General features: G+C 41.4%; 1 protein-coding gene across 2 annotated transcripts in view; it reads left to right on the top strand.

Moving 5' to 3' along the window:
• The window catches only part of ITPK1 (inositol-tetrakisphosphate 1-kinase), a 150,344-nt gene that overhangs the window by 25,048 nt on the left and 112,854 nt on the right, over positions 1-12,442 (top strand). Inside the window, exon 4 of one of the 2 annotated variants that reach the window (XM_018082718.2) lies at positions 7,262-7,286. The exons of the other annotated variant lie outside the window; for it this stretch is intronic. Within the exon in view, the coding sequence (XP_017938207.1) occupies positions 7,262-7,286 (25 nt within the window). The remainder of the gene's footprint in view (positions 1-7,261; positions 7,287-12,442) is intronic. 2 annotated transcript variants of the gene reach the window in all.

Raw genomic sequence — 12,442 nt, 5'->3', positions numbered from 1 at the left:
TGGTGTGCAAGAGACCAACAGAACCAACCTGGGGCTCAGCAGAGCCTTGTCTCGCTGGCCATACTGGACTGGTGGTGTTTGTGCAGCATGCAAAAAGTGATCTCATCTGGTAAAGATGAGAGCAGCTGAAGCTCCTTCTCAGAACATCAAGGCACATCTCAGGTTTAGAGACAAAGGTGTCATGTGGGACAGTGTCAAATGCTTTGCACGTATCCAGGTAGATGGCATGAGTTACTCTTCCTTTAGCCACCAGATTTGTCAGGCACAATTTTCTAGCTGTCACCAATCACTTCCATATTTTCCATGACTTCCTATAGTTTCTAGGAGGATCTGCCCCATGGATTTTGCTAGGAAGTCCGCCATGAGGACCAGGGATTGTGAATGTGAGGCTGCTTCTGTCTGTCCATACAGGGCCTCATGTGCTCAGTCTTCCTGGTCAGGTGGCCTGTGTCAGACCAGCACTGTGATGTCACCTGTCTGCCCTCTATTTAGTCTTGACCCCTAAGCTCTCAGTCAGCTCCTCATCCATTCCCAGGCAGAACTCCATGCACTCCAACTGTTCACTGACATAGAGGGTGACACTTTCTCCTTGTCTCCCCAGCCTGTCCTTCCTAAAGAACTGGTATCCTCCCATTCCAACTCTCCAGTCATAGGAGCCATCCCACTGTGTTCAAAGGTTTCTAGAAGCCTCCAATAGCTCCTGCAGTGAGAGTTTTGTATATATAAAGATAAATACTGTATCTGTCCCTGGAAGGGATGTTGCCTTCTGCCTCGTGATTCTGCTGCCTCTTCTCAGGTCTCTTTGAGTCATCGCTGGTGCCTCGTGACCTTTGACTTTTGAAAGGGATGGGTCACGCGTTTGGTTTTTGCAGAGGGTCATATTAACACTGGGGTGACTGGGGTCGTGGGGAGACAAAGGAACTGGGAACAGAAAGGACATACGTGCTCTTTGCAGTGCTTGAGGAAACAAGCCGTTTATTGAAGCTGAGGGACGATCCTGGAACAATTTAGCCTGCAAATTTGAAGGACTCCGACCTGTGGGAAATTAATGTCTTGTAATGGAAGATACAGTGCCAAAACAGCTTGGTTTGAGGCTGGTTTTTAATAAGGTTATAAAGAGATCACATGGTGTGTCTGCTTACCATAGCTGAGAACTGGATCTGATGATGTCTGGTGGCGTAAGCCTATGGTTGGAGGTTGAACCCTGCCCAATTGCTTAATTGTCATCAGGTACTAAATACGTCTCTGAATGTCTGGTAGGATGAATAACTCATTGCCTTTAATAATTTTTCTGTTAATCATTCCTTCTTCCCACTGATGATTCTTCAGGTTTTTTTCTCTTGAAAGGCTGTGGTTAAAGGTTTTATGTCCCTGCTGGGAAAGCAGCAAGTATGGGCTCCCAGAACCTGGGGTCACTCGTTCCAAGAAAAGAGTCTGGCAGAGCTCAGCAGCACTGATCCATCTTAAATGCCTAGTTTAAAAAGAAAACAGATCCTTTTGAGTTTGTATTTACTGACTTTATGGATTTTATAACTTGGGATACACAGATTTTATTTCTGCACTAACTGTTTTTTATAATGCTGAAATTAGTAACCCTGTAATATTTCATTAAACCATTACTGAAACTCTGTCTTAATACTTAGTAACTAAAGGCAGTTTATCTCCCCTAGTTACTGCTTGCAGTGCCTGTTTTCTCTCTTTCATGGCTTTTTCCTCCCTTCTACTTGAACCTCTGAGCACTGGTGTTGGATGCTTCACTTTGTCATTGCTCTTGCAGGATAAGGGATTAGTGGGTTTCTAGCTGGATCTTTGTTGTGAGCTGCTGGTGAATGTTTGTTGTAATGGGTATTTGTGGCACTGCAGGTGAATACCAGAGTGATACTGCTGCTGCTCTGCCAAGGTCCTCTCTTATTTTCTAGTCGGTATCAGGGCACTTTGTTCTGATACAGCACTCTTAAGAAGCATTTTTAATGGCTGTAAATGAGATGATATAATGCTTGGAAGATGTGGATAAGATCAGATGGTTCTACCAAATGTTGTGTGTGACTGAGGTGGTAAAAATCACTTGTGGTGTTGTAGTGTCTGATGTATGATCAGACCATTTACTGTTTATAGAAACAAAGAAGAAATGTGCAAATGTGGCTGCCCTCTGTGGGGTTTTATCCTACTTGGACAGTCTTCTGTGACAGCCCAAAGTCTTGGAGTTTTTTTTACAGCCCACCTGAAAAGCACTTAGAGTTTTAGGTGAGATATTTTCTCCCCCATACTACATTATCTGTTCCTACCAGATTGTAAAGGTGCACTCTATTTTCCTTCTCCTTTGGATCTATGGTGCTTTACAGACTGAGAAAATTGAGAACTCCCTCCCCCAAATGCCAGCTTTTGATCCACTTCAGTCATAAATCTTTTCAAAATACTGATTACTGGGGAAAAGCTTGCTGAAGTGTAGTATAGTTGGATACAAATTGGTAAAAATTACTCTGATTAATTGCTTATTTGACAATCTGTGTGCAAAAAAACAAACCACAAAAAGTCCCTCTGTTACAGCTAAATCTTGCTGGGTTTCAGATGGCCTCAAGCAACTTCCATGTGCACTGATGGCTGTGGCTGTGAGCTGGGGCCCCTGGAGCAAGCACCCCAATGTTGGAGTTGCTGCTTGGTTGCTTCCCTGATAGACAATAAGGTGGAGTCCATCAGTGATGAAAAATAATAAAAGCAAGGATTGTCACAAATATTTAATAACAAAAACACAGAATATTCTGCTGATGGAAAAGCTAAGGCAATAGAGCTGAGCTTGCCTTTGTGCCAGGAGGCGAAATGGGCTGTCCACGAGGTTGTGGCTGGCTGGTACAGGCTGGTTTTCATGCTTTGCTTTGGTATTGCTTACCCGGTGCCTTTCTTCATGTCTGATAATTTCAGTGTGGTGAAAAGTCTTGAGTGGCTGCAGGTTTTTGCTCTGATGCATTAATATTTATAAACTTTCTTTGATGCCAATGTATTGCTTTTCTGTGAAAATACTTTTATTTTTTTATATCAAAGCAATACATTAATATTATTATTACTATTATTATTATTATTAGCCCCTTCTTTATATGCGAAATTTTTGAAGGGAAAAATTCTCATGTCTAAGAAAAGGAACTTCACTGCATGCACTAATAACTTCTTAGACTATTGAAACGGATAGAAAGATTGCCTTTTACTTTTGAAATTGTAAATTCCATTTGGCATTTTTCAGTCTGTCACTCGAACCAGACAGCAAAAATAAGTTGCTTAATTTAGCCATGACTATGATATACAACCTGATAGTCATTTTCTCTTTTAACTGTCATTCACCATAATGTTGAGGTCCTAGATGCTGTGGGGAATTAGTCCAAACTGTTTACTTTGGATGTTACAAAACCCCCATCCCTAAGTCCAAAAACCAGCTATTCTACATAGTTTGAGGCTGTGGTAAAACATCAGTTTCAAGACACCGATTAATGTACTTTTAGTAACTTGATATTGAATTCTTTTCTAAATCCATATATCATTCCAACTTAAACATGAAGTCAACTTGCATGGTAATTACTGTAATTGCTATTGTATACAGTGAGTCTTGCATTATCCAGTAGAGTTGTTCACTGGTTTCAAGTATAGAACTAATAAGTCATAACAAGCTTCTGGTTTTTATTCGGTATCTCAGGCTAATGCAGCGGTTACTTGTTTCTGGATTTCCTGTCAGTGTTACAGTGTGTGATTCAGCAGAGCTGTGTGCTGAAGGAAGGGAACATGCAGTGCCAGTCAGTAATTTGTCCTGGTCCTGTATAGATTTCCATAGCTTTAGGCATACAGTGCCACTTGAAGACATTGAAGCTTTGCTGGAAGTTAGGAGTTTAGTTTTATCACATTCACTTTTTTCCTTCCTTCTCTTTTATCTCAGAGGTTTTTTAAAATTTGCTAATATGGTTTTTTTCTTACACTGATGATTGGAGTACAAGATCTCTGTCTAGATGATTTTTGGAACAAAATGTATTTTAAAGCCAGTTACCTTTGGGAATATAATTTAGAACTGACAATTTTTCAAGTACCTGTTCAATGGAAGTGTGCAGACACAGTCTCTCTTAGACACAGTTCTGTTGCCTCTTTGGAAGGAGAAGGGAAATACAACTAATAACTATCTTTCTTTTCTCCTCAGAAAGAAAGACCTGCTGTGAGGTTTGTATAGTCTGTTGCCTTTTCTATAGCCATTGCCAAAGTCAGGAGGCAGCCAGGCCAGCTGGGAATAGGAGCCCTTCCCCTGGTAGGCAGTAGCTCAGTTTCAAACTACATGGGAAGAAAGAAGGGTCATGGACAACACCACGAGGGACACAAGAGTAGTGGTCAGTACACCAAATGAAATAGTCATCCCATCCTGTCCTGTCTATCATGCCCTGCCTGTCCTCTGCTAAAGAAACAGCCCAAAAGAACATACACCAGGGCTGTAGGATGTATTTTTCTTACTGGCTTTTTAAAGCAAAATAGGAAGAAGTGGTGGCTGGTCTATGGCTCTGTCAGGCTCCCAGAGCAGTTCATTTAGCAAATGTCTTGTCTCCATTGTCTTGCACAGGCAGCCCCTTGTTGGGGAATTGCTTGTGGCCCACAGCCTGCTTCGTTCTCTCTGTTTAGTTTTTTTTTTTTTTTAAGGTCCTAGAGTTTCTTGTGCACAGGATCAGCTTTCTTTCTGTGCCTGACCCTAAGCCCTTTCACAGGTGACGTAAGGCAGTTAGTGTGGTTAGATGGTATTGCATGCTTGGTTGCATAAGAGATGTCTTGCTGCCCTGAGCCTGCAGCTGTGACCTGCCTGGCTGAAAAGCCTGGAGTCGCTGGCTTAGGAAGTCTTTAAGGCGAAGAATCTGCTAATGCCAGAACTGAGGTGCATTGGCATCCTGGTTGTTTGGATACTTCTTGTTTTTAAAATAACTTATTCTCAAATAAAGCTATTTTGGTAGAGGATTTTTTCCCAAATTAACTAATCCTCAAAATATGCATGCTTCTATGGTTTCTGGTCCCCTGAGTTTAAATAGAAAAAATATCATGTTTCAGGTAACCAGAAGGACATCCTACCCCCCTCTGAAAAAGGGGAAGACCAAGCCAGCCTTGGAAATTGCTTCCTCCTTCCTGTACCTTTTAAAACATGTGTGACATCATACCTAAGAGCAGGCACCCCTTCTTTCTGCCTGTTGGCTGGTCTGGCTTCTTCCCTTCTTCTGGGGCAGTACACTTGGTTTCAGTCAGTCCCAGAAAATTTACAAAGTCCATTTTGGGGGGATTACAGAAAACCTTTGGACTGACTCTTTCTCAAGTGGGTTTGGCACCCAACTTGCATTTTTATTTTCTTCAAAGTAGAATAAAGCTTATTCAGTGTGTATGCAGCCATGACAAGAAATGCAGCTTTTGCCATTCGTCACTGTTCTTCCAGAGACTCTGGAGCAGGCCTGTCTGAAGCGTAGTGTATTTCAATGGCAGTTCTGAGTTCTGTTTACTCCAGGGCAGACATAGCAAAAATGGAGCTGATTTGGTTATTTTAAGTTTTAGCTTACAATACTTGGAATGCTTCTGAGTAGGCTGCAGCCCTAATTTATGAAACAGCATTCCCCACCTAATTTTTCTTATTTTTCTCATTAGCTCTGTGAAAATAATGCTTTCAACAATTTGGCTATTAACTCTTTCTCTACAAAATTCATATTTTGTTCTTACTGCACAGTTGGAACACATCTGGCCAGCCTCAGGTGATGATCTGCAGCAATGCTTCCCACACTGTAATGGCAATATATTAATCACCCACCACTTAACAGCTACTGTTATCTGCAAGAGGGCTTTGAAATTCTTTGCAGGAGGTGCTTGGTTTCATTTTCTTTTTAATTTCCTTGCTGAGCAACAACAAGCTCTCTCCTGTGCCTGTGTACTGAATGGTGCTTCTAGGCCAGAGAAACTCCAGACTGGTAAAGTGGAAAAGGGAGCAATTTGTGTCATAGATGCTGATTGATCGCCCGTCCCTTTGGGCATCTTTGTAATGGCCTCCCAGAAGAAAGAACTACTGTATTGGGAGGAAAACTGGGGGAGCCATTGTGTATTCAGCAGTGTGCAGCATTTGTGACTATGGACAACAACACAGACGCTCTTAGATAGAAAAGCATTGAGAGCAGAGTTAGGCGGTCCTGTTCTCTGACCTCCCCAAAAAGGGTCTTTGATTTTCACATACAGGGCTAGTGGGAACAAGGAAGAAAGATTCCTGTCTTGTACTTGATGAGGCTTTTGATTTTTATGTTAAATTTCCTGTCTTCAAAGTGAGGAGAAGGTTCTAACATAATTAAATAGCCTGCATATATTGGGAGGAGGGCATGGAGCAGGGATGGCTAGGCATTGTGCCAGGGATTCAGTTCTGCTCTTAAGACTAGTCTAGAAATGGTTTGTTTTGCTTGATAACTTGTCAAAGGTTGTGACTGAACATTGACTGGCTGCATGTACCTGAACCTCAGTTCTCATACCTGCAGAGTAGACAGCTGTCTCTACAGATCTACCTAAATTGGCTCTACCCATTGCAGTTCTAAACATTTTGGTGTATAATTAATAGGTTTCTCCAGTCTCTTATCCCTGGCAGTTCAGGATCACTGGAGCTATTCTCCATATGGCCAGAGGCTTGGACCTTTCTGACAAAGCCCAAGTATTTGGACGCTTCTCCTGCAGGAGTCAGACTGACTGCAAGTCTTTGAACTGAAGTTCAGGGAAGCATCCTGTGTATCAAGATGATGGGGATAGAACAAGGCTGTAAATAAGAGGATAAATGGCTGCAAGGTGCTGTGTTCATTCTCCCTGACATTTATACGTGTATCTTTGGATTAAAATAAAAGATGTGGAATGTGCTTTGGTGCCATTTGCACACTCTGTGTGCACATGAGAAATGAAAAGCAAGCTAGATCTAATTAAAATTGAGATGCTCCCTCCCTGGTATCAGCCATTTCCTACCTGTGCTCACCTAGCAGCCCTATCAGTCCCAGCTGCTTAGTATGCATCTTGGGTCGCTTCTGAGTCCATGATTCAGAAGCTGCCGAAGTGCTTCCTAGACAAGGAATGAAACTGAACAAGTGCTTTCCTGAATTTGAATCAGGTTATTTACTAGTGCAGATTTTTATTGTTTGCATTCTAGTATGAAGCAACCCTTTTCCATTAGTTTTTGTTTTTACTTTTTCCTCAAGTTTCCAACACTAACATTTACTTGTTGTTTTTTTTTTCTTTTTTTCAGGAAAAGAGGAGTAGAAGTAGTACAGGTGAGTAGAAACTCTATTGTCTTCTAAGGGAGGTTTACTGATTTTAAATGCTGTCATTTAGATGTCAGTATGACCTCGGCTTAATGATTTTTCTTTCTTTTCCATTCAGTTCTCTGTAACAGATACTGGTTTTGGGAAAATGGGATCCCCTTTTTGTGAAGCATGTGTTGAGCCCACGTGCCATCTAGTTTAAGAGGTGCCCTGGTGAAAGTGGGAATGCAGTTAGGCTTTTCTTGTGTCTGTCAGTTAATAAGATCAGATAGTTGATTAGGTGATATTACTCTGTAAATTGCATTCACAGGCAGTCAGGCTTAACAGAAACAGGAGCTGCCCTTTGAAAAAAAAAAAAACTATGGCAGAAGGAATGTTCTTGTAACCCAGCGAGCAGTGAAATGATACTAAAGTGCCTTCAAGTTGTAGCCCATCTACAGATAAGTTCAGGTGTTGGCTACCTTTGTTCTTTCCCAGGTCCGAATGGTCATATTTCACGCAAGATGTTACTTAAAGGATGGTGTCAGCTTGGGAAAGGAATTATGTTACCCTGTCTGCTGTTACATTGTAGCCCTAGAAGACGAAGGGGGAGCATGCTCTTTCCTTCTGGCTTATTCTTTGTGCTTAGAAGAGCTGTATGTCATAGGTTTCACTCTTGCTGGTACTTACCTAGTGTTCATTTTGAACCATAAGGTGGTCAGTGAGTTCCTCAGTAAGAGAGATGAAACTGCCTCAATAGAGAGGACAGGGGAGAGACGAGGAGAATGGTGTGTCAGCCACTGATAATTGAGGTTGCTCTTAAATCCATGTGAAAGGTGCTTCTCAACACCAGCAGGGAGCAGGAGAAAAGCACTTAACAAAAAATAAATTGAAAAATCAAGCCATGTTATTTTAAAGAATCCCCTTGTCAGAAAAGGCTTTAAAAAATTCTCATTGCTAGTTAAAATGCAGAGTCTGTCTTTTGGGTGTGAGTGGTTGTCTGAGAACTGCATGGTATTAAAAGGACAAGAAGCTAGCCTATATTTGTGTCACTGTCTAGGGGACATTGTTATTTCAATGATACTGAAGGGTATTACAGTGCAATGCCTGCATTTGTTATATGTGCCTTGCACTTACACTGTACATTTAAGCAGCAAGGGGCTTGTATGAGATGAATTCAATGATGCACCAGTTAGTTGAGCAGAGGGCAAATTCCATTTTACCTTGTGGATTAAAAGAATTCCACAAGTTGCCTCTCAGTTGTCTGATGCTTGTTTAGCTTAATGGCCAGTCATCAGATAGATACAAAATTATTGGAAAGTATTTCTTTATAGGAAGAGCATTTTGGGAAACATTTGGACAGAACTAGACTGGAGTTTGCCCCTGTAAAAATGGTTTATGATCTCAAATATCACAGCATGGTTGAAATGTCAGGCTAACCTGTACTGGGAATTTGTACCCCAAAGGCATACTGATTCCTGCTGCTCTGCCAGAACAGGATGGATGGATGGATAGATGTGTGTGCGTGATCACACCTTGCCTATCACCTATGTGTTGCTTCATATGTCTTGATGCATGCACTTTAGCCAGGAGGGAATGTATCAAAAGTGGGCTATTTTTCCATCCTTTATTACTAGAAACCTTTGCTTGAGTCACCTCACCTGATCTATCCCACTAGCCCTGCTTCTTGGTGGAGGATTGTCTTGGTGTCCATCTGGTGGACAAAGTTTATTTGACCGAGGGAATATTTCTTCCTGTGTCAAGCAGCAGCATTTATTTGATTTGTTTCCTCTTCTCCTCTTTTAAAAAACCTATCCTGCTAGAGAGAAACCAGCTCTTGGACCTGACAATAGGCAAGTAACTCAAAACATAAGAATACACAGGATGTTCACCTAATTTCTTCTTTACATAAATTCAGAATTTTTCTGAATGTAGACTTGCTTTCCAGTAATAATTAGTGAATTGGAAAGTAAGGTTTAGTTACTGGCTTTTAGAGAGCAAAGCACAATGGACTGGTATGTGCTGACTTCTGTGAACAAACATCAGATTATTCTTTTCCAAAGGAGCAGGAAAGGATTTTCTACTACTAAGGGGAAGTCTTGAAGTAAGCATCTGTGTGACTTCTGTTTCCTTCCTGCAGTGAGGATTTAGGATAGTCCTCTGCCTAGACAGATTTCATTCTTTTATTTTGTTTTCTTAAAGCCAATTGTGGTGTACAGATCATCAGCAAGCTGCTGCTAGACACCAATTAACATTCTGTGACTTGTGTTCAAGTTTTGTGTTTCGTCTTCTCTCAGACTTCCACTTTCAGCAGAAAGAGTGATTCCAGCTTTCTATTTTTATTGAGTGGGGAAACATGCACATCGTCCAAAGAGAAATAATGGAAGACTAGGACTGGCAGTGGGATGCTAAGCAGGCATGCTCCTTTATCCAGCAGTAAGACATTATTAAAGCATCACACTGAAAACAAACAAAAAACTTCTCAGGTTGTGTGGTGATAAGTAATTGGAATTTTTTTAGAAATACTGATTAAATTCTAACATAATAAGAATTCACTGTGAACGCAAGGTACAGGAGCTGAAATGTGCAACATTATATGGTACAACTGAGTAACATCCATCAAGCTAGCTAGCTTAAAAGATAGTACGGTAGATTAATTAAATAAAAAGCTTTCAAGGTTATGAGCTTTCCAAAGACAGTATGAGTCTGAGCCTGCACCCAAACATTTGTGAGCCTGAGCAGGATTAACTCATTTCTGTTTTTCCAGTGGCCATGGCAGAACTGCTGAGTAGCAGCATCTTTAAGATCTGGCAATGTTTTGGATCTAGATTTGCTTGCTGCGGCTTAAATCCAAGTCAGTGGGACAGCTGCAAACCAATGATATATTATAAAAAAAACAAACTGCCAAAAAGCAGCTTGCTGGTTTTAAAATAGTCTCTTAACAGAACTCTGTGCTGTATCTCCTACCTTGTGGCATGTCATTTGCTTATTTTTTTAAGCAATCATTACCCCAGTATCAAAGTGCTTTTTAAATTAGGGTGCTTACTTGTTTGTACCCCATAAGGTTAAGGAAGCACTCTTGTTCCAGTTTTACAGGAGGGAAGACTGAAGGATATGTCCCATTTCCTCTGGGGAGCCTGTTGGCCTGTTGCTGTACCAACCTCAGTGCTTTTGGGAGCTGTGCTGCAAACCTGTGCAGCAGGAATTCCAGCTCCAGTTGTCTCAGAAGGGGTGTGGGGCCACAAGCTCCTGCTGTTGTGTGGGCATGAAGGGAAGGGAAGAGCAGATGAAGGTGGTCAACAGGCCTGGTGTTGCTGGCTCTCTTCCAGTGGAAGACAGCACCGGTTCAGCTGCGTTTAATCTTCAGGCTGCATTTAAAGTATTCTGAACGCAATGCTCTTGCAGTTCCTGTGGCAGTTACGTACCTTCTCCTTTCTTGCCAGCTCTTCCTAACCTTCACAGCTGCCTTCTCAGCTGGAGGGGCCTGAACTGGTGGCCAGAGAAAGGTTAGAGATGCTCTGAACAGGTGGCAAACATGACCGAAGCCCATCTGCCACAGCCTGCAGGCAGTTGCTAGGCAGGCAGCAGCTGGTAGGGCTGAGGCAGAGCACCCATTGCACTGGCATTGGGGGAACTTGCCAGAAAATGCTTAAATTTAAGCATTTCTTAATGAATTCTTTCATCACTGTTTCAAGGGAAAGGCTGCCTATGAAGTCATGCAGTGGATTCCTGATGAGGCATTTACTATTAAAAAAAAAGCTATTTTCTATAATGAAACCTAGCAATGAAGCGTTTTGCATAGTGTCTAAATGGTAAAGCTGTTTCTGATCTTGTTCAATTCGTGTCTCCCCCCCCACCATCCACCAGATTAGTGGAGAGCCAAATTTAGGATTGAAAATTGTCAGGTTTTCTTTAGCCAGTAAAGTATCCAGTTTCTTATGACTTTGTAAGCTGGCAAGAGAGAGGGAACATCTCCATCTACCTTGTTTTTCAGGAAAAATCTGTTTGGCTTAGTTTGAAGAATGTAAGATTGAAAACACGTGCAGTGAAGTGGAAATCATCATAAGTTCCTCTGGTGGGGACATGCATTTATTTTTGTTTCACAAGCTATGCAAACCCAGAATAATTAGCTTCAGCCCTTTGGCTTCTGACAAATTGCCAGTTTAGTCTTTGTGTGACAAAGCTTGGAGCTTTCATATGTCTCGTGACTTCAAAACTGTTTCAAGCACTTCCACACCCAAGCTTTCCTAGAGCTCTTGCTCACATTTTTTAATTCTAAAATAGTGAAGATTTCCTATTTTTCATAGATATTTTTGGTTCAAATGAACACTAATGCTCTTTTATCATAGAAAGATGTTCTAGTCAGTGGCTATAAGAGTGGTATTAGTCATTGTATTTCAAGCTGCACACTTCTTAATAGCAGCGGGATATGGAGGATAACATGTTTTCCAGTGTGGAACCAGCTGATTGTAGTAGTTACAATGGTCTCAACTGCTGTTTTGTTTTTCCTTTTTCCCCCAACTCTCTGGGAGTTGAGATACTTGTAATCTTTTTCTTTGGAGAAGAAAACTGTCCTTTGAGCCACAGGTTTTCTTGAAGCCTGCAAAAGAGAATTCAATGTTCCCTCAGCACTTTTTAATTCTTCAATCAAAGTAAAATACTAATGACAATGGTTTCCACTATTTGTTGCCAGGGAACAGTTGTTTTCTTGAAATGAAGAGTGGTTTATTTTCACATGAAGTATTAATGGAATAAGCTTGAAACAGTCTTCTAACTGAGAAAAGGAGCTTATAAAATATATATCCAATAGCATATACAGAAAGATGTGACTGGAAAGCTTCCAAAGCAAACAGGGTTGTTGAGATGTTGGAGAGTTGGCTCTCTAGTACTGGGAGAAGAAAATTTATTTTTACGTGCATGCCAGGCCCTCAGTAAAGTGCATATTGTCCTGAGAGTGGCAGCCTGCTTTGCCTTCAGTGCATTTTTGGAAATGATGCTGTAGAAGCCCTCTAACCCTCCCCAGTCTGGATTGTATTAGGTACTCTGCATGTGCCTGAAGGTGAGGGGCCACTGGTTAAAATCGTGGAAAGATCCTGATACTTCTTAATGTCAGTGCTACACCAGAGTGTTCTAAGCACACAAAGTGGGGTCTTTCAAAAAAGTGCATTAATCTCAGCTTCAAACCC

The sequence above is a fragment of the Manacus vitellinus genome, unplaced genomic scaffold (genome assembly GCF_001715985.3).
Source record: "Manacus vitellinus isolate BGI_N305 unplaced genomic scaffold, ASM171598v3 scaffold_6_pilon, whole genome shotgun sequence".
NCBI classification, from domain to species: Eukaryota; Metazoa; Chordata; class Aves; order Passeriformes; family Pipridae; genus Manacus; species Manacus vitellinus.
This window is presented reverse-complemented; position numbering and strand designations above follow the sequence as displayed.